Source organism: Uranotaenia lowii, chromosome 3 (assembly GCF_029784155.1).
Source record: "Uranotaenia lowii strain MFRU-FL chromosome 3, ASM2978415v1, whole genome shotgun sequence".
NCBI classification, from domain to species: domain Eukaryota; kingdom Metazoa; phylum Arthropoda; class Insecta; order Diptera; family Culicidae; genus Uranotaenia; species Uranotaenia lowii.
In genome coordinates, this window is record NC_073693.1 from 268,192,136 (window position 1) to 268,210,974 (window position 18,839).

General features: G+C 37.4%; 1 protein-coding gene across 3 annotated transcripts in view; it reads left to right on the plus strand.

Moving 5' to 3' along the window:
• Window positions 1-18,839, plus strand: part of LOC129758219 (ATP-binding cassette sub-family C member 4-like) — a 33,454-nt gene extending 14,615 nt beyond the window's left edge. For all 3 annotated transcript variants that reach the window (XM_055755680.1, XM_055755682.1, XM_055755681.1), the window contains exons 3-8: window positions 12,588-12,755; window positions 12,819-14,867; window positions 14,929-15,129; window positions 16,605-16,945; window positions 17,009-17,948; window positions 18,008-18,839. In XM_055755680.1, the coding sequence (XP_055611655.1) occupies window positions 12,588-12,755; window positions 12,819-14,867; window positions 14,929-15,129; window positions 16,605-16,945; window positions 17,009-17,948; window positions 18,008-18,275 (3,967 nt within the window). In that variant the 3' untranslated portion in view covers window positions 18,276-18,839. The remainder of the gene's footprint in view (window positions 1-12,587; window positions 12,756-12,818; window positions 14,868-14,928; window positions 15,130-16,604; window positions 16,946-17,008; window positions 17,949-18,007) is intronic.

Sequence of the window (18,839 nt, forward strand, 5' to 3'; positions counted from 1 at the left end):
TTAGCATGAATTTATATATTATGTTGAATTGTGAAGATTTCAGATTTATTTTGCTTGGTAGATTCGCCTCTGGCTCTGATGATAACTGCAATACCGGTTGATTCTGGGCGGTCTATTCTTGCTGCTGCTGCTAGACTGCAGTTACCCCAGCTTTAAGGTTTCGGTATTTTGAACGTTTATTCCTCGCAAATCTCATCTTCGTTCGAGTACCTATTTCCGTTTTCAGATTTCAAAAAAAATTCTTGGAAGTAAAAATGGCGAACTCGGATCGCGGAAGTCGGGGAAGAAAGTTTTGCTAACAGACCGAAACGAACGAAATTCAAGCTCCCAATGCGGGTGTAGTCTCGAACTACCGTTTTTGAAGGGTAACGGGTGGAAATCTGGGACTTGGCGCAACCGAGCATCGTCGCCCTAAGGCACAGCTCGAAGCTGGCTTGTAGCAGAGTAGCTTCGATGCAGCTGAACGCTTCTTGCTGTGGAGACCAACTTATAGGATCCTCCCGAACAAGAAAACTTTTCGGTTTGGGCGATTCCACCAAATCTTTGGGTTAGCCTTTTTGCACTCGGATTTGCTGCTCTTTTTCGGCATCGCCTGGAACCGATTGCAGCAAGCCTTCTGTGCACATTTCTTCTTGGGAGCGTTGTTTGCTTTGGAACGTGCCATCCAGGTGAAATTCTCCGCCTCTGTTGGAAACGGCACTGGTATTGAATCCGGAACAAGTTTCCGTTCTTCGGGATAATAAAGAGAAAAGCTCGAACGCAATTTTGCGGTATAGAAATAAACCAACCAGCTGATATTTGTTTACATCGAGAAGCACGTGCTGTCAAAATTCATGATAGTATTGGTGAGAGCGCAAGCAACACCGAATATTTTCAGAGTGTTCCACCGTCCACTTTATGGTGCACTACCAGTGGGCTACTCTTCGTGAAAACGAGCATGAAAACAGCAAAAAGTGCACTACCGGTAGTGCCCCGGTGCACCACCACTTGAAAACAAATTCTCTATAAAACACATTATCAATTTAATTATAAAATCATGTTAGATGGCTATAGGTATTGACCATGGATGCACGGTTTCACTTCAATTTTGTTTTAGTAGATATTTTCTAGCACCCACCGCTCTGAAATTTTTCAACACATTGCCTATAAATTATACCTGATATTGTAGGTTTTGAAGCATACTTTTTCTATAAGTAGAGCAATTCACCATGGGTGCACGGATTCACCGCCATTCATTCAAAATATTTTTTTTTTGCATGCTGAAGGTAAAGAATAAAGACTTTTATAGATTCAAATGAAAAATTGTGTTAAATACATGGTTTTTCACTATGGGTGCACGGATTCACTGCGTTTTAATCAAATATTGGACTTTTTGCAAATTAAAAAAAAACATTTTTACAAATCTTAACTAAACCAAAGTCGGAACCATGTCTTTCATTTTGAGACATAATGATTTAAATAACGATTTTACTTTTAAAGTTCCGTTTTTTCATTCATGGAAAAGCAATATTTAAATTATATCTTGAAATTATAAATTTATTTATTTATTATTAAAAAACAGGTTTTTGCAATCGTATATTTATCTGATAAGATCTGATCAACATCCAAGAAATTGGAAAACGGTTACCATGGACCGAGTGAATTTTAGGAATTATATGCATCAAGTTATGTCGGAACGGACGGAAAACAGTGAAAATAAAAATAATGTACACGTTGATTGGTTCTTCCTTAAAAGTTTTTTGATTGATCAATATTGCATTTCAAATACCTGTCATATCTAACTCAAAAATATTTTATGTTCTGAAGCAAGTTGAAAACTATTTATTTCTATATAATTTTCAACGGCGAATTTACAGCCAATCTTTGCACCCATGTTGAAATATCTTAGCGCCGATGTGGTCTATCAGACAGGCTAGCGCGAGTCTGGGTTAGGTATGCCAGGCGAACTGAGTTCGATTCCCGGTATCGACAAGAAAACACTTGGGTTCAAACCCCATGAGTTGCCGACAGGTAAGATGTGTTTCCTCTTATAATAAGAATGTTCAATAAGAATGTTCAATCAGTTGCCAGCTGGCCAGGTACATATATACACGGGTGCCGGAATACCTGTAAGTGAACTTGCATTGGAAATTTGTCGAACCTAATAATCTAAGAATGCATGGGAATACATACTTGAGCAGAAACTGCGGTGTATCCGTGCACCCATGGGGAATAACCAACATATAAACAATATTCCGTGCACCCATGTTGAAATATCATTTAAATTATTCAGTTTCATAGCTGATGTCTTCAAATTTGAATAAATGAGTACACAATTCATAATTATTTTACTCATTCTAGTTTAGTATAAAACATATTTATCACCTAAAACTACTCGATTTCTAAAATTGACTATATTAAAACTAAGATAACTTTTACAAATCTTGATGAAATTTCGCCAAATTTTGACAGAAAGTTCGATAATAGTTGAGCAACAAAAACGACCAAAAAAATTGGGAGTCAAGTGCTTGAAGCGCCACACAGCGGCCAATCCGAGAACTTTTTCTACAAATCTTCCTAACTTCGCATCGAAAATCAATAATTTCATAACGAATGACACACTTCTGCCCACCATAAATCAACTAGGGCTCATTGTTTTGAATGTAGATTGCAAATGAAACCAAAAGCAAGCGAAAAAAAAATTATCTTGTTTGAGTTATAGGGTTGTGAATTTTACCAGTCATTTTGACTGGTCACGGTCCGAGTGTCCATGGCGATATTTTTCTCGCTTATTAAAAGAGCTAGTGAAATAAAAAATACACAGTTTTGTAGAGATTCAAAATTCATGAAAAGCCGTATTTTTTGCGAATTTTTAAAGCAAAGTATTTAAAAGATATTCAACAAACAAAGCGTCCAACCAGTCATTTTAACTGGTGCGGTCTTTCTAGTGTTAAAGCAATTTCAGATGATGAAATAAAAACAGAGTTGTTTATAATCGAATAGTTCCTAAAACCTGGCTCACGATCGTTTCGGCAAAATTCCTTATATAGGATTTATGTTCGTCTCTATCGCATAAGAAAAGATGGACAAATCATTTTTCATAACTCTTCATTTGGCATAACAAAAACTTTACAGATAGGAAAAACGTATTTTAAGTTCTGAATGTGTATAAAAACACTAAAATATGGGTGGCCCAAGATACCCCACAAAATGTGGCCCATGATTCCCCACAAGCAATGATTTGCAAATTGGTTGCGTTTGTGTGACATATTGTTGTTTCATCAAAAATTCCTTTTCCACGTGAAAGAACATGAAAAAACTAAGATCATAAGCATATGAGCATATTTTTGTTATGTACTTTAGGTCGCCCACAGATGCAATTTTACGGGTGCTTGTTAAATTATGTAAGTACATTTTTCTAGGTCACTTAAATAAAAGAAGCATAAGATACGTACATAAGTCAAAATATATAGAAAAACATGCTTACGCAAAGCGATGATGATGACAGTTGGATTGAGATTTTTAGCTCAACACACAGCTGAGATAATTTGAGTGGCCCACGTTTCCCCATGGCCCTCGTTACCCCACTCTCTCCTATTATTTTCATATTTTCTTTGATTTTTTTTGTTTTTATTCTAAGATTTGAAAAAAATTAAAAACTCAGTTAGTAAATTCTTGTATTAAAATTTTCCAACAGATTGCTGCACAATTTCTCACATCCTTTAAAGGTTCATTGTACCTAAAATTATCTCAAAATTAGATACATATGGAATTAAATCAAAACAGATTGACATGACAACGCTCTGGAGCCGATCACTTATTTAATTTTTCATTAATAAACGAGTCAATATAGAAATTTTATGAGATGAGAATTATTAAATTTCGCCACCACTGATCAAAATTTTGAAATTAAGGTTGTAGGCTTTTTACTTATTATTAGGTATATCAATGGTTATTTTAACACAAAACACCTAATTTACATTTCAAACGAGAAATACAAACTTTGCGCTTCATATTTTCTTAATTTTTTAATTTAACTCTCAATTTTTATTTTTGATTTAATTTCATATTTCATATTTTTAAAATATTTGTGTTAACAGATTATCACCGCTGCACAGTGGTACGAAGTGGAACTTTTTTCGTAGCGCCTCTGTCTTTCATCTTATCTTTTAAGTGTCTTCAGAACATTTGCTTCTTCAAGCATGTTCATAACTTGAAAGCATCAAAAGTTTGTCAAAGTCCACTAATAAAAAATGAAAATTCTTACTTTTTTATTTTAATAGATAGAGCTTTACTTTATACTACAAAGTTGTAGAATACGTGAAAATATGAAACTTTGTTCAATACACTCTATCTCTTTTCAGAGCAGAATTATAAAGGTTTTACTTCGAAAGTTATTTCAAAGTAAGTTTTTTTTTTAAATTTAACTATAACTAGATGAGGATTTACATGAATAAGATGTTCTGAACATTTTCCTAGCCAACTTATTGCCACTTTAAGTTTTATTTCTACTCAACTTCACGAGCGTTTATTGCAAAAACGTGTAGGTGAATTTTTAAAACTAATAAACCACGTTGAAGCTTGAACTAAGTACAACAAATTGGTGTTCGCGCCATTTGTCTCCACGCGCTCATATTTCTGCTCTGAAAAGAGATAGAGTTTTGATGTATTGAACAAAGTTTCATATTTTCACGTATTCTACAACTTTGTAGTATCTATGTAGTATCTATGTCTATCTATTAAAATAAAAAAGTTAGAATTTTCAATTTTTTATTAGTGGATTTCGACTAACTTTTGATGCTTTCAAGTTATGGAACAAGTTTGAAGAAGCAAATGTTCTGAAGACACTTAAAAGATAAGATGAAAGACAGAGGCGCTACTAAAAAAGTTCCACTGTTAGCCCTCTCAGACCACTGTGCGCTGGTTTATGATTCTAATTTAATGATTAATGGCATTTGGGTGAAGTATACATTCTAACAGGAAGAATTTCAAATGAAAGTAATCAAAATTATAGAGGGATAGATTAGATTAGGAAGCATGAAAGTTTTTGAAAATGAGCAAAGAGCGTGATTTGAGAAAACTTTCTAGCCGCACAAGACCATGCGATGCGGGACAAATGGTCTTGTGCGGCTAGAAAGTTTTCTCAAATCACGCTCTTGGCTCAATTTTAACACCTTTCATGCTTCCTAATCTTATCTATCCGTCTATAAGTTTCATTACTTTGATTTGAAATTCTTCCTGTCAGAATGTATACTTCACCAAAATGCCATTAATCACAAATTAGAATCATATTTTTAAAATAATACCATAAAAGTTTCGAACTATTTTTTAAGTTTCAATTGGTTCTCATGAATTTTGAACAGCAAAAAAGGTTCTATGATTTGATCAATAATTAGAAGAATATTTGAGAAACCGTAACTCAATTTTTTTAAGGAGTTATTCCTAATTGAAAAATAACACAGAAATTCATAGTGATAGTCAAGGTTGCCGAAAAAAAATCTGTGTTTTTGAGAAAAATAATTCTGACTTTTTGTGATTTTACCCAAAAATTCTGTGATGGATTTCTATGATGCTATTTCCTTGAATTTCATAGAAAATTCATCATAAATTGGATCTTTTTCACAATTAAGTCGGACAAAATCAATTACCATTACCAATCTTATAATACTTTTCTAATTCTAAGTAAGAAATCTAAATTTCATGCTGTCCGAAAAAAATATAATTTCGGAAATCCATTCAAAATTTCAAAATTCTGTGAAATCTGTGAAAATTTCAAAATTCTGTGTTCTGTGACACAGATTCTGTGATAAAAATTTGCTCAAAATTCTGTGAAATTGCAGATTTTTCTGTGATTTCGGCATCCTTGGTGATAGTGCTTCAAAATAAGAAAATGATGTTTCATGGATAGATTTTTGAGAAAAATCAAACTAGAGATCCAATTAAATATCAATTTAATTCGTGATCCGGAAGTTTGTTGGCTTAGAAATCAAATTTGAAGAAAAAAGTGGTTCAACTCTTTGATGTCGTTCTCCAAAAATGGCAATGGCGCGGCTGTAAGCTTTGCGTGGAAAATTTAAAATTTAAAAATTTGCACACCTCTCATGACTTTTGTTTTTTTTTATTTTTGCATCTAAAAAAATTGCTTTAAATTTTGGAAGCGATTCATTCAGATCTGATTCAGTGCATCGAGTTTGAACTTTGTATTGGAATTTGTATAAGAAAACAAAAATTTCCCTTAAAAATCTTAAAAGATGCACTGAAAGTCCCAAAAAAGTTAACTTTGGATGATAAATATGCCCTGGTTCTACATTTTATGCGAACAACCCCTTATTCCAACTAAAAAAATCCATGTTGTGAATTTTGTTTATATTTTTAGCGTCTTTGACTAAAAGTTTGAATGCTGATAAACCCAAAAAAGCTTCTTTGCGAGGCCAATGAATTTGTTTGATGAAAAAGTCTTGACTGAAAAATTGAAATTATTTTAAAAGCTAAAAGCTAGTAAGTAAAATTGGCTATTGTTTAACTACTGATTATGGGAAATGGAATATTAATTTTTGATTGTGAGTTTTTTTTTTTCAGAAATAAATATACTGGGCTTCTACGAAATACGCAAAAAAACACAAAGCTTAAAGATGAGCAAACCAATAAATAGTTACAAAGATATTTTTTTAGGCTAGGTATCTGAATTTTCTTGATAACTTTCAAAAATTTCTTATTTCTATATTTCATTTTTATAGATAACTAGCTGATCCGGCGTGCTTTGCTACACCTTCCCAAAATTATTGAAATTCGGTGTACCTTCTTTTTAAACTTTTCATTTATCTGCACAGAAATTTCCAATTCAATTTCAAAATCATTCAATTTTTTTTTAAATCCGTGTTTTAAACCCAAATTGAATTTTTTTGCTTCATAAGTTCATAACTTATGCCAAAATGCTGTTTTCTATATATATGGAATCTTCTCTGTCCCTTTTTAATGTGGAGAGGGTCTCAAACTATCTTAGAAACATTGTTTGTACAAAATAATGTCACGGGAAACTTATTTTACCTATTAGCTCGCGAATTATTATTCAAATTTTTAGAGTGACTCCCTTTCCCATTCCTATATCCTTAATGGAAGGAAGGGGGTCTCATTACATCAGAAAAACACTTCTTGTAAACAAATACGATCCCAAGTCATACCGTCAACTGGGGCAACATGCAACACTTTTCAACTTCAATGGCTTCTAAAATCTTAATGCTTACAGATGTTATACCTGTTGTACATCAAAAGTTTTAAGGTTGATAGGCACCAAACTGACGTAGTCAGAAAAAATATTGGTTTTACCAGTTATTTTTAAATTTACAAAAACATGCGATTTTCACTCTACTAAGAAAAAGGGGTAAGTTGCAACAAACTCTGTAATTTATGAAAAATCGAATGAAAACGTTTGAAAATTTATAGTTTTTGATACATTTGTGATGTCATAACCCATAATGCACCAATTGTAGTAATTTTTGGTTTTGTTCAAATTACATTTTCCATTTTTTTTGTCAAAATTTTTTTTTAGAAAACAGTGTTAGTCTGCTGCATACATTTAGGGGTAACAAATTCGACAAAATATTCTTTTAGTTTAAATCATGAAAATAATTCTTAGGATGGATGAAATTTAAATGTAAACAAACGCATAATGCAAAACAATCACATCCCAGTTTATGGAAACACTATTTATGAGATTTAGTTCTGATTTGCATTTTGTTGCATTTTGCCCCAGACAGCTAACTGAATTATAAAAATATTTGTTTAAAAAAATTTAGTGATTGTCCGAAAAATATTTATACACCAACAGTGTTGGTATAGGATAATGAAAGCAATATAAAGTTTGTAGGTGATATCATTAAGCCGATCCGTCATACTAGGTAAAGTTTTTTACGACATCGAAAAATGTAAAAAATGTGTACATTTATTGCTCGATTTTTTAAATTTTTTATGAGAATCAGAAACTTTAAAAAACTCTTTCACGATGTTAAAAACTATGCCATCATCTATTTGTTATCATTCAATGATAACTTTATTACAGTATATTGAAATAAAAATTGAATGAGTGTTGTGGTATACAAATGTTGCATCTAACACTGCTTTTGCATGTTGCCCCGTTTGACGGTATATGGCTCCATTCTCGATATGTTCTCGAGTTAATCAAAAAAATTGTGACCCTCTCCTCACTTTATATCTCCCCTATGGCAGGAGAAGGGGGTCTCAAACCATTGAAGAAATATTGCCCGTACAAAAATATATTTCCATGCAAGTTTGGTTCCATTTTCTCGATAAGTTATCGAAAAAAAAAACTGCATGAGTAACCCTCTTCCCACGTTTTATTGTTCCACTGAATGTAGGGAGGGCTGCTAAACCAACACGGATAAACATTTCTTGTGCTCGAATACCCTCTCATGCCAAATTTGGTTTCGTTTGCTTTATTAGTTGTCGAGTTTTGCTATGAAATTTTTATCGGAGCCCCTCTTCCTACCTATCTCCTACCTGGAAGGAGGGGATCAAGATCAAAGATTCACGTATCCAAATGCTTTCCTATGCCAGAGTTGTTTCCATTTGCTCGATTAGTTCTCGAGTTATGCGAAAAATTGTAAAGAAGCCCCCCTCTCTCCTTCCTATCACCCCACTGGAAGGAGGCAGTAGCATTCCTGGTGCTCAAATACCCTCTCAAGCTAAATTTTGTTCCATTTGCTGGGTAAGTTACCGAGTGATGTAAAAAATTGTAAGGGATCACCCTCCTCCCATATGATTGTCCGACTGGAAGATCGGAAGGTTCTCAAAATATCATCGAAACATTTCTCGTTATCAAATACCTTTCCACGCCAAATGGAACCATGCTTGATTGGTTTTCCAATAATGCTGAAAATTGTAGAGGACCCCTTTCCCACTTTTTATCTCCTCACTGGAAGGAGGGAGGGGTACCAAATATTAATAAAAACTATTTATCGTACCCAGATATCCTTCCAAACCAAATTTGGTTTCATTTGCTCGAAACGTTCTCAAATTATGCAATCAAAAATGTATTCCATTCCTTGGTTAACATAAGTTAAAAAAATATGTTCTAAAGAATGATCGCACTTTTTAAGAAATGCCTTCCATCAGGTTCGGCACAGAAGTTTTTGTGCATTTCCTGGATGCTGCCTTCCAATTTTTCTCGATTTTTTCCATGCTTTGAGAAACTGTTCCCTCCTTCCTAGAGATCTACTTCACAATCGCCCAGTATCGTTCAATCGGTCGGAGATCTGGACAATTTGGTGGATTGATGTTTTTTCGACGTTTATCAGTGACTACTTTAGCATCCAACTGGGGCTGACTGGAACCAGGTTTTCTTCCGGGTCTACTGATGCCTTTTCGATACAGTTTTTAATAGTTTTTTTTGTATTGTAAACTGCAATTTCAAACTATCATCCACCAAGCATCAAAATTTATAATATACTAGCTGACCCGGTGTGCTTTGCTACACCTTTCAAAAACAAATAGTATTTTCAGAAATTATTCAAATTTTTATTGTTTCGTTGGCATTATTTTAAATTAAATTATAACATAATTCTAAAGCAACCGTTATAAAATGAGAGCTGCAGCTGGAGTTTTGAATTGCAGTACAAAGATGACTGAAACTAATTTTTTGAATCTTGAGCTATAAATTTGTGTTAAAGATCTGATAATTTTAATCTGTTTCTTTAAACTTCACCCTGAGCTGGAAAGGGCCCAAATTATTCGTACGCAAACAATCTAACTTATAAAATATGGTTGTTTTTGCTTGATATGTTCTAGATTTATGCTAAAAACTGATAAGAGAGCCCCCTCCCCTGTTCTTTCTTTCACCTCCTGCTGAATGGAGGTCGTGATCTTTAATAATCATACCCATTTTTTTCGTTCCCGAAAATCCTCTTATATCAAATATAGTTCCATTGATTGGTTGATAAGTTTTTAAGCTTTACAACGAAATGTATATGGAGCCTTCTCCTTTCTTCCCCTCTCTACACTGTAAAGCGTAAGGGTCTAAAACAATCGTAGAAACATATGTCGTAACCAAGTACTTTTCCATGTCATATTTGTGTCCATTTGTTGGCTTCGTTAGAACTTATTCGTTGAGAACTTATGCTAATAAAATTGTATTGGGCTCACCTCCCTCCTCCTTTGTACCTACTCACTGAAAGTGTGTCATATAATCATAGAATCATACCAAAATGATTTTATGTTAAGTTTTGTCCATTTCTCGGATTTTGTAAAAATAAAAAGTTAAATGTAAGCCTCCTCTTCCCCTTCTATATTCCTAATTCTATCATCCTATTGCAAGATAGGAATTGTTTCACATAGAAAAAGTATTTTTCGTACTCAAATGCTTTTTGATGCCAAATTTGGTTTCATTTGCTCGATTAATTCTCGAGTTATGCAAAAACATTGTATAGAAGCCCCCTTTCCTCCTTTATATCTTTCCGATGGGGCCTCAATTTAAAATAGAAACATTTCTCGTATCCAAATATCCTCACATGCCCAATATGGTTCAATTTGATCGATCAACTCTCTAGTTATACTGAAAATTGTAAGGGAGACCTCTACTCCCCCTTTTCATTCACCTCTTTGAAGGAGTGAGGGATACCAAATACTCATAGAAGAATTTCTCGTACCCAAATATCGTTCCATGCCAAATTTGGCTCCATTTGCTGTTGTAGTTCTTGAGAAATGCAGTAATAACTGTATGAAACTTCCCTCCCTCTTTACTTTCTCCCGCTGGAAAAAGGAAGGGGTCTTAAATAATCATAAGAATATGTCACGTTCCCAAATACCCGCCCATGAAAAATTTCGTTCCATTTGCTTAATTAGTTATTGAGTTATGTAAAAATTATAAAAGAGGCCCCCTCCCCCCTTTATATTTCCCTACTGGAAAGAGGGAGGGGTCCCAGATTATCATAGTAATATTTGTCGTATCCAAATACCCTCCCATGCCAAATTTGGTTCCATTTGCTTTATTAGTTTTTGAGTTATGTATAAAAATATGAAAGAGGGCCCCTCCCCCTTTCTTCTGGAAAGAGGTAGGGGTCTCAAATAATCATTGAAATATTTTTCGTATCAAAATACCTATCCATGCCAAATTTGGTTCCAATATCTTGATTAGTTTTCGAGTTATATGAAAAATTGTAAGGTAGCCTCCCTCCCCCCTTCCTATCACCCCACTGAGAGGAGGGAAGGGTACCTTATATTCATAGAAATATTCCCCGTCCCCAAATACCACCCCATGCCAAATTTGATACCATTTGCTTGATTGGTTCTCGAGTTATGCAAAAAATTGACAATTATTTGGGAGGCCCCTCCCCCCCTTCCTGTTAGAGGGAGGGGACTCAAACCATAATAGGAACCTTCCCCTGCCTCCAATACCCCCACCTGCCAAGTTTCACGCAAATCGGTTCAGTAGTTTCTGAGTCTATAGGGAACAGATAGACAGACAGACAGACAGACAGACAGAAAGACAGACAGACAGACAGAAATTCATTTTTATATATATAGATATCTCTGGCTTAAGCTATGGTTTGTAAAGATGACTTCATGCACCCCAATGTTTCATTCGTCTCCTAAAACCTACAAAGGCTTAAGGCACTCATAGATAAAGAAATGCATACCACACAGCGTTGTGCTAGAATGCAGCAATAATTATAATTAATAGTGAAAAACAATAGAAAGAAAAAAGTTCATTTTCATACATTAGTCATAAAATGTGTTATTTGCTGTATCAAAACACAATCTACTCTGAAGGAAATATGATACCCCATCAGTGGGAACTTGTTGATTGGCTGGTTGATGTTACTCAGCTCATGGTGGAGCTCAGCTCATCTCAATAAATTGAATTTTTCAAAAACTAATACAACTGTCTACATTGTTCGTTCGAAAAAAGGGTAGTTTGATAATAAACAACAAACTTCTCCAAAGAAATTTCCCCACCCAATGGAACATTAATTAAGGGAATTAAGAAAATCTTCTTCCATTTGACTGCATATTTCATTCACGTATGAATACGTTGATGACATCGGGCGGCATCAACATCATCATCATCTGGGTAGCAGATACGTTTGTATGCCGGCGATATAGAGTGAAGGTCAGCATGCCGGCTTGGGACGATTCGCACAACAAACGATAATATAATTGTATGCTGCTTCATTGATGGGTGAACGGGAATCGCATTGCGTTTATTGGAATTGATATGGAAAGCACGGCTGCCTGGGGAGTGCAGTGAAAACAAACTGCAGAAGCAAGTGGTCAATATTGGGACTCGTGGATGTTTTACACTTTGGAATCGATATCTTAACAATATATTTGATTTGGATGAGTGTATCAAGCTGTTTTGCTAATTGACCCCCTTTTTTAACTCAATATTTCCACAATTTTCTGAAAAAAAAACTTCAACAGTTTACTCAATCATACTTCTTAAACGGACCTTACAACATAATTTTCACAACACGCTGGAAGATGGCCAGAGCATTTTAAGAACCAAAAGACATACATATGCACATTTAGTTTATGCTTCTCAAGTGAGACGACACATGTTTGAGTCAGATTTTTCTCTTTCTTCCTCCGTACAGAAAATGGTTCGAACAGAAATCGGGCCCGGGACGGCCCTCGCTCATCAAGGCCATCTTCAAAACCTTCTGGTGGGAGTACGCCATTCTCGGCTTTATCACCGTGATCAACGACATCTTCATCCGGTTGGCGCAACCAATCTTTCTCGGGATGCTGCTGCAGTACTTTCGGTAGGTCTTGCAAGACACTTCTAATTCCAGTTCAAATGTTATTCCAAATTTCACCATTCACAGAAAGGATTCGGACGTTACGAAAGAACAGGCCATTTACTACTCAGCAGCTTTGGTGTTATTGAACGCACTTAGTGTAATCACCATCAATCAGTACATCCTGGGAAGTTTCCAGAATGGCATGAAAGTTCGGATAGCGATGTGTAGTGTGATCTATCGCAAAGCGCTGCGACTATCGAGAACGGCTTTGGGCGATACAGCACCTGGAAAAGTGGTGAATCTGTTGTCCAACGATGTGAATCGTTTCGACATCGTTTCCGTTTTTCTGCATTCGATGTGGTCTGCTCCGCTGCTAGCAATCATCGTCGGAGTCCTGCTGTACATTGAAATCGGCGTTGCTGGATTGATTGGAATGATTGTGATATTTATAGTGACACCTATTCAGTCTTACACCGGTAAATTGACGTCCAGGTTTCGGTTGCAAACAGCTTTACGAACAGATGAGCGTATTCGTCTGATGGACGAAATCATCTCCGGAATCCAGGTGATCAAGATGTACGCTTGGGAAAAGCCTTTCGCAAAACTGATCAGACTTGCTCGGCAGCTTGAGTTAAAGATTGTTAAGAAAAGTGCCTACGTTCGAGGGTTGTACATGACGTTTTTGCTGTTCACTACTAGAATGGCCTTGTTCTGTACAATGATGGCGATGGTTCTTCTTGGAAACGATCTAACGGCGGCTAAAGTGTTTGTTGTATCAACCTATTTCGGCATATTGGCCAATACGATGTCTGCCATGTTTGTGAGAGGTATTGCTGAAATTGCTGAAGCTTTAGTCGCAATGAAGCGGTTGCAACGTTTCTTAGAGTATGAAGAAAAGGAAGGCGAACTTAACGACGCAAAGGAAAAGTTCCTCAAGGATTTCGGAATCAATGGAGATGTATCGGAGAAGCAAAAGCTCATCGAATCAGATACCCAGCTTCCAACCAACATAGCGATTGCTATGAAGAACGTTACTGCGCGGTGGGGTGCTGTCAAAATACAAGAGGCACCGGGCGAGAAACCAAAAGACAAGAATTCTGCTCCAGTACCGAAGATTGTAGACACCGTCAAGAAAATGGACGAAGCAGATGAGTCTTGGAAATCAGCAACTCTATCGAATTTAAACATAGAGTTCAGGAAAGGAATCTTAATCGGAGTTATTGGGCCGGTTGGTGCAGGCAAATCTTCGCTTCTGCAAGCTATTCTAAAAGAACTTCCCCTAGAATCAGGATCCATCGTCAGTAAGGGTAAATTTGCTTACGTTAGTCAAGAACCTTGGGTATTCGCTGGAACTGTTCGTCAGAATATTCTGTTTGGGCAAGCCATGGAGAAAGAGCGATACGATGCAGTAGTGAAAGCTTGTGCGCTTGAACGAGATTTCGAACAGTTGCCGCATGCGGATAAGACGATCATTGGTGAACGAGGAGCTGCTCTTTCTGGTGGTCAGAAAGCTCGCATCAGTTTGGCTAGAGCGGTTTATAGAAGAGCGGATATATTCTTGATGGATGATCCATTGAGTGCAGTAGATGCTCACGTAGGAAGGCACCTTTTCGATATCTGTATCGGGCCTAGAGGACGATTGGGTAAACTCAAGACAACCAGAATTCTAGTAACTCATCAGGTGCACTTCCTGAAGGAAGCTGATTGGGTTGTAGTTATGAACGATGGGAAGATTACTCTACAGGGTACTCCACATGAGTTGTCGCAGAACGGAATCGACTTTGTCGAACTGTTAGAAAAGTTGGAGGAAGAAGCTGGCGATAGTGAAAGTTCAATAATGGTTTCGGAGCGACGAAGTCGACGAGATTCCAAGGCATCATCTCGATCAATAGCTTCGTCGAGTCAATCTCTCGATGACTTTGATGACGAAAACGAACACAAAGTGAAAGAAAAATCAAAGTCCCCAGAAGCGGATATGAATGCGGAGCTTAGCTCCAAAGGCACTGTTCAAGGATCTGTTCTTCTTAATTATGTTCGAAGTGGAGCTAATCCAGTTCTTCTTTTCGGACTGTTTTTGTTATTTTTGTGCACTCAACTAGCAGCAAGTGGCGCAGATTTTTGGGTGGCCTATTGGTAAGATTTATTTAGGATTGTTTGAAAAGCTTGTTCCATTTTAATCCATATTTCCTTCCAGGACTTCACAAGAGGAGCAACGAATCTTCCTGAGACACAATAACACCGATGACACCATTGATGTTATCGAAAGAAGTAACTCAACTTTTGATGATACTCCACTAACGTCCGAAATCGCCGGGCAATCTTTGTTGAGTACGGAAACATGCATGTACATCCATGGAGGTCTGGTGATCAGCATATTCCTGATTGCCATTACCAGGTATGATCTGGAGGAACACGAAGAGTTTCTCAGCGTTTACGCTACAGAAATAGGGGCAAGGGCACCAAAACTCTATGAGATGGCGATACTGAGTATTTCGACCTCCAGTTCGAGAATATCGGAGGCTCTCTACTCTACTCTACTCTAATCTACTCTACTCTACTCTACTCTACTTTACTCTACTCTACTCTACTCTACTCTACTCTACTCTACTCTACTCTACTCTACTCTAATCTACTCTACTCTACTCTACTCTACTCTACTCTACTCTACTCTACTCTACTCTACTCTACTCTACTCTACTCTACTCTACTCTACTCTACTCTACTCTACTCTACTCTACTCTACTCTACTCTACTCTACTCTACTCTACTCTACTCTACTCTACTCTACTCTACTCTACTCTACTCTACTCTACTCTACTCTACTCTACTCTACTCTACTCTACTCTACTCTACTCTACTCTACTCTACTCTACTCTACTCTACTCTACTCTACTCTACTCTACTCTACTCTACTCTACTCTACTCTACTCTACTCTACTCTACTCTACTCTACTCTACTCTACTCTACTCTACTCTACTCTACTCTACTCTACTCTACTCTACTCTACTCTACTCTACTCTACTCTACTCTACTCTACTCTACTCTACTCTACTCTACTCTACTCTACTCTACTCTACTCTACTCTACTCTACTCTACTCTACTCTACTCTACTCTACTCTACTCTACTCTACTCTACTCTACTCTACTCTACTCTACTCTACTCTACTCTACTCTACTCTACTCTACTCTACTCTACTCTACTCTACTCTACTCTACTCTACTCTACTCTACTCTACTCTACTCTACTCTACTCTACTCTACTCTACTCTACTCTACTCTACTCTACTCTACTCTACTCTACTCTACTCTACTCTACTCTACTCTACTCTACTCTACTCTACTCTACTCTACTCTACTCTACTCTACTCTACTCTACTCTACTCTACTCTACTCTACTCTACTCTACTCTACTCTACTCTACTCTACTCTACTCTACTCTACTCTACTCTACTCTACTCTACTCTACTCTACTCTACTCTACTCTACTCTACTCTACTCTACTCTACTCTACTCTACTCTACTCTACTCTACTCTACTCTACTCTACTCTACTCTACTCTACTCTACTCTACTCTACTCTACTCTACTCTACTCTACTCTACTCTACTCTACTCTACTCTACTCTACTCTACTCTACTCTACTCTACTCTACTCTACACTACTCTACTCTACTCTACTCTACTCTACTCTACTCTACTCTACTCTACTCTACTCTACTCTACTCTACTCTACTCTACTCTACTCTACTCTACTCTACTCTACTCTACTCTACTCTACTCTACTCTACTCTACTCTACTCTACTCTACTCTACTCTACTCTACTCTACTCTACTCTTATTTCTTACCCAAACTTTTAACTCTCTTTCCAGATCCATAAGCTTCTACAAGACATCGGTCCGGGCGTCTCAGAACCTCCACGACAGCATGTTCAAGGGTTGCGTATCGACGTCGATGCGGTTCTACGACACCAACCCATCGGGACGTATTCTGAATCGATTCTCCAAGGATATGGGATCGGTTGATGAACTGCTGCCGAAGGCTATTCTGGATGCTTCGCAGATCATTCTCAGCATGATCGGTACAATTGTGGTTACTGTGGTTGTGAATCCGATGTTTTTGGTACCACTGGCGTTCCTCGCGGTGATTTTCATTTACCTGCGGAAGGTCTATCTTAAAACTTCCAAGAATATCAAACGTCTCGAGGGAATAAGTATGTTCAAAATGAAATCAAAAGTTTCTTCGGCTGTATCATTAACTCAATGATCCATTTTAGCTCGATCACCGGTGTTCTCACATTTGGCAGCGTCACTGGCCGGACTTCCGACGATTCGGGCTTTTGGAGCTCAACAGGAATTGATCAAAGAGTTTGACTCGCATCAAGACATTCATACGGCCTCGTTTTTCATGTTTATAACAAGCAGTACGGCCTTTGGATTTGCCTTGGATCTGCTGTGTTTGGTGTTCATGTTCATAGTGGTGTTCAGTTTCTTGGTCCTGGAGACAGGTATTCTAGGGGATCGTGTAGGTCTCGCGATCACCCAGGCAATGGCTCTGACCGGTATGATGCAATGGGGTATTCGACAGAGTGCGGAAGTCGCCAACTTTATGATGTCCGTCGAACGTCTGCTGGAATATCGAGACTTGAAACCGGAGAAACAACCCGAACAACCAAGAGTCTTGAACAAGAGTTGGCCCGAAGCCGGTAGATTGGAGTTCAAAAATATGAGCTACCGGTACTATGAAGGGGCGAATTTAGTTTTGAAAAATCTAAATTTCGAGATACATCCAAAGGAGAAGATTGGAATCGTTGGTCGAACTGGAGCAGGCAAATCCTCAATGATCGGAGCAGTATTCCGGTTGGCTCAAATCGAAGGAGACATTTTAATCGATGGTATCAACACAGGAGAAATCTCTCTGGAGAGTCTTCGTTCTAAAGTTTCGATCATCCCTCAGGACCCAGTGCTGTTTTCGGGTACTCTACGAAGAAATTTGGATCCCTTCGAGGACTATCCCGATTCAGACCTGTGGCATGCCCTTGAGCAGGTCGAACTTAGAGAGATTGCAAATGGACCATTGGGTCTCCAGATGGCCGTTGCAGCTGGAGGTTCCAACTTCAGCGTAGGCCAAAGGCAGCTTATATGCTTGGCTCGTGCTATCCTGAGAAGTAACCGAATCCTCGTTTTAGATGAAGCCACGGCTAATGTTGACCCTAAGTGAGTAAACTTTGATCTATTCTGACTGATCGAATTATTGAACCTTATTCCTATTTCAGCACCGACCGTCTGATCCAGGAGACCATCCGAATCAAATTTGCTGAGTGCACCGTACTGACGATCGCCCATCGTCTCAACACAATCATGGACTCGGATCGGGTTCTGGTGATGGATGCTGGAGAAGCAGTAGAACTTGCCACACCCTGGGAGTTACTGGAGATGCCCGTTGGGGTGTTCAAAGAAATGGTTTTGGCCACCGGTCCGGCCGAATCGGAGAGACTCTTCCAAATCGCCAAACAAAAGTTCGATGAAAAGCACGGCCAATGATCAGCCACACGAGAATACTTGCAACTTAAGTATTATGAATACAGGTTTGGGAATGTTCGATTCTCTCTCCCCACTGAAGCGAAGAGATTCGCTTTTTTTAACCCATCAAAAAGTGCCCTTATATTATAAACAAAGATCGCACAATCGCCAGTGATTCATACTATTCCGAACAAATCTATTTACTATACAAGTTTCGAATCTAGATTGGTAGGATAAATGCCAATACTTTGAATTAGGAATAATAACGCTCGGAACTAAAGGCTAGTCCACACTAGGAGATAGTTGATCTGGAGACGGTCTCAATGTCTTCCATTTTATTCGGGAGACTTTGAGACCGTCTCATGTTTCCAATAACAATAACAGACAACAAAGTTCGTTTCACAACAAAAATCGATGTCCAAGTTACTAAGTGTGGACAAGGCTTAAGAAGTAGTTACTTAAACAATCTGTGAACAATCTAAGTGTATCAATTATATATTTCTCATATTTATAGCTAGAAATATGTTACATATTGTTAAACTCTGAATGGTAATTTCCCGAATAAATGTGTTGATAGTTTTAAAA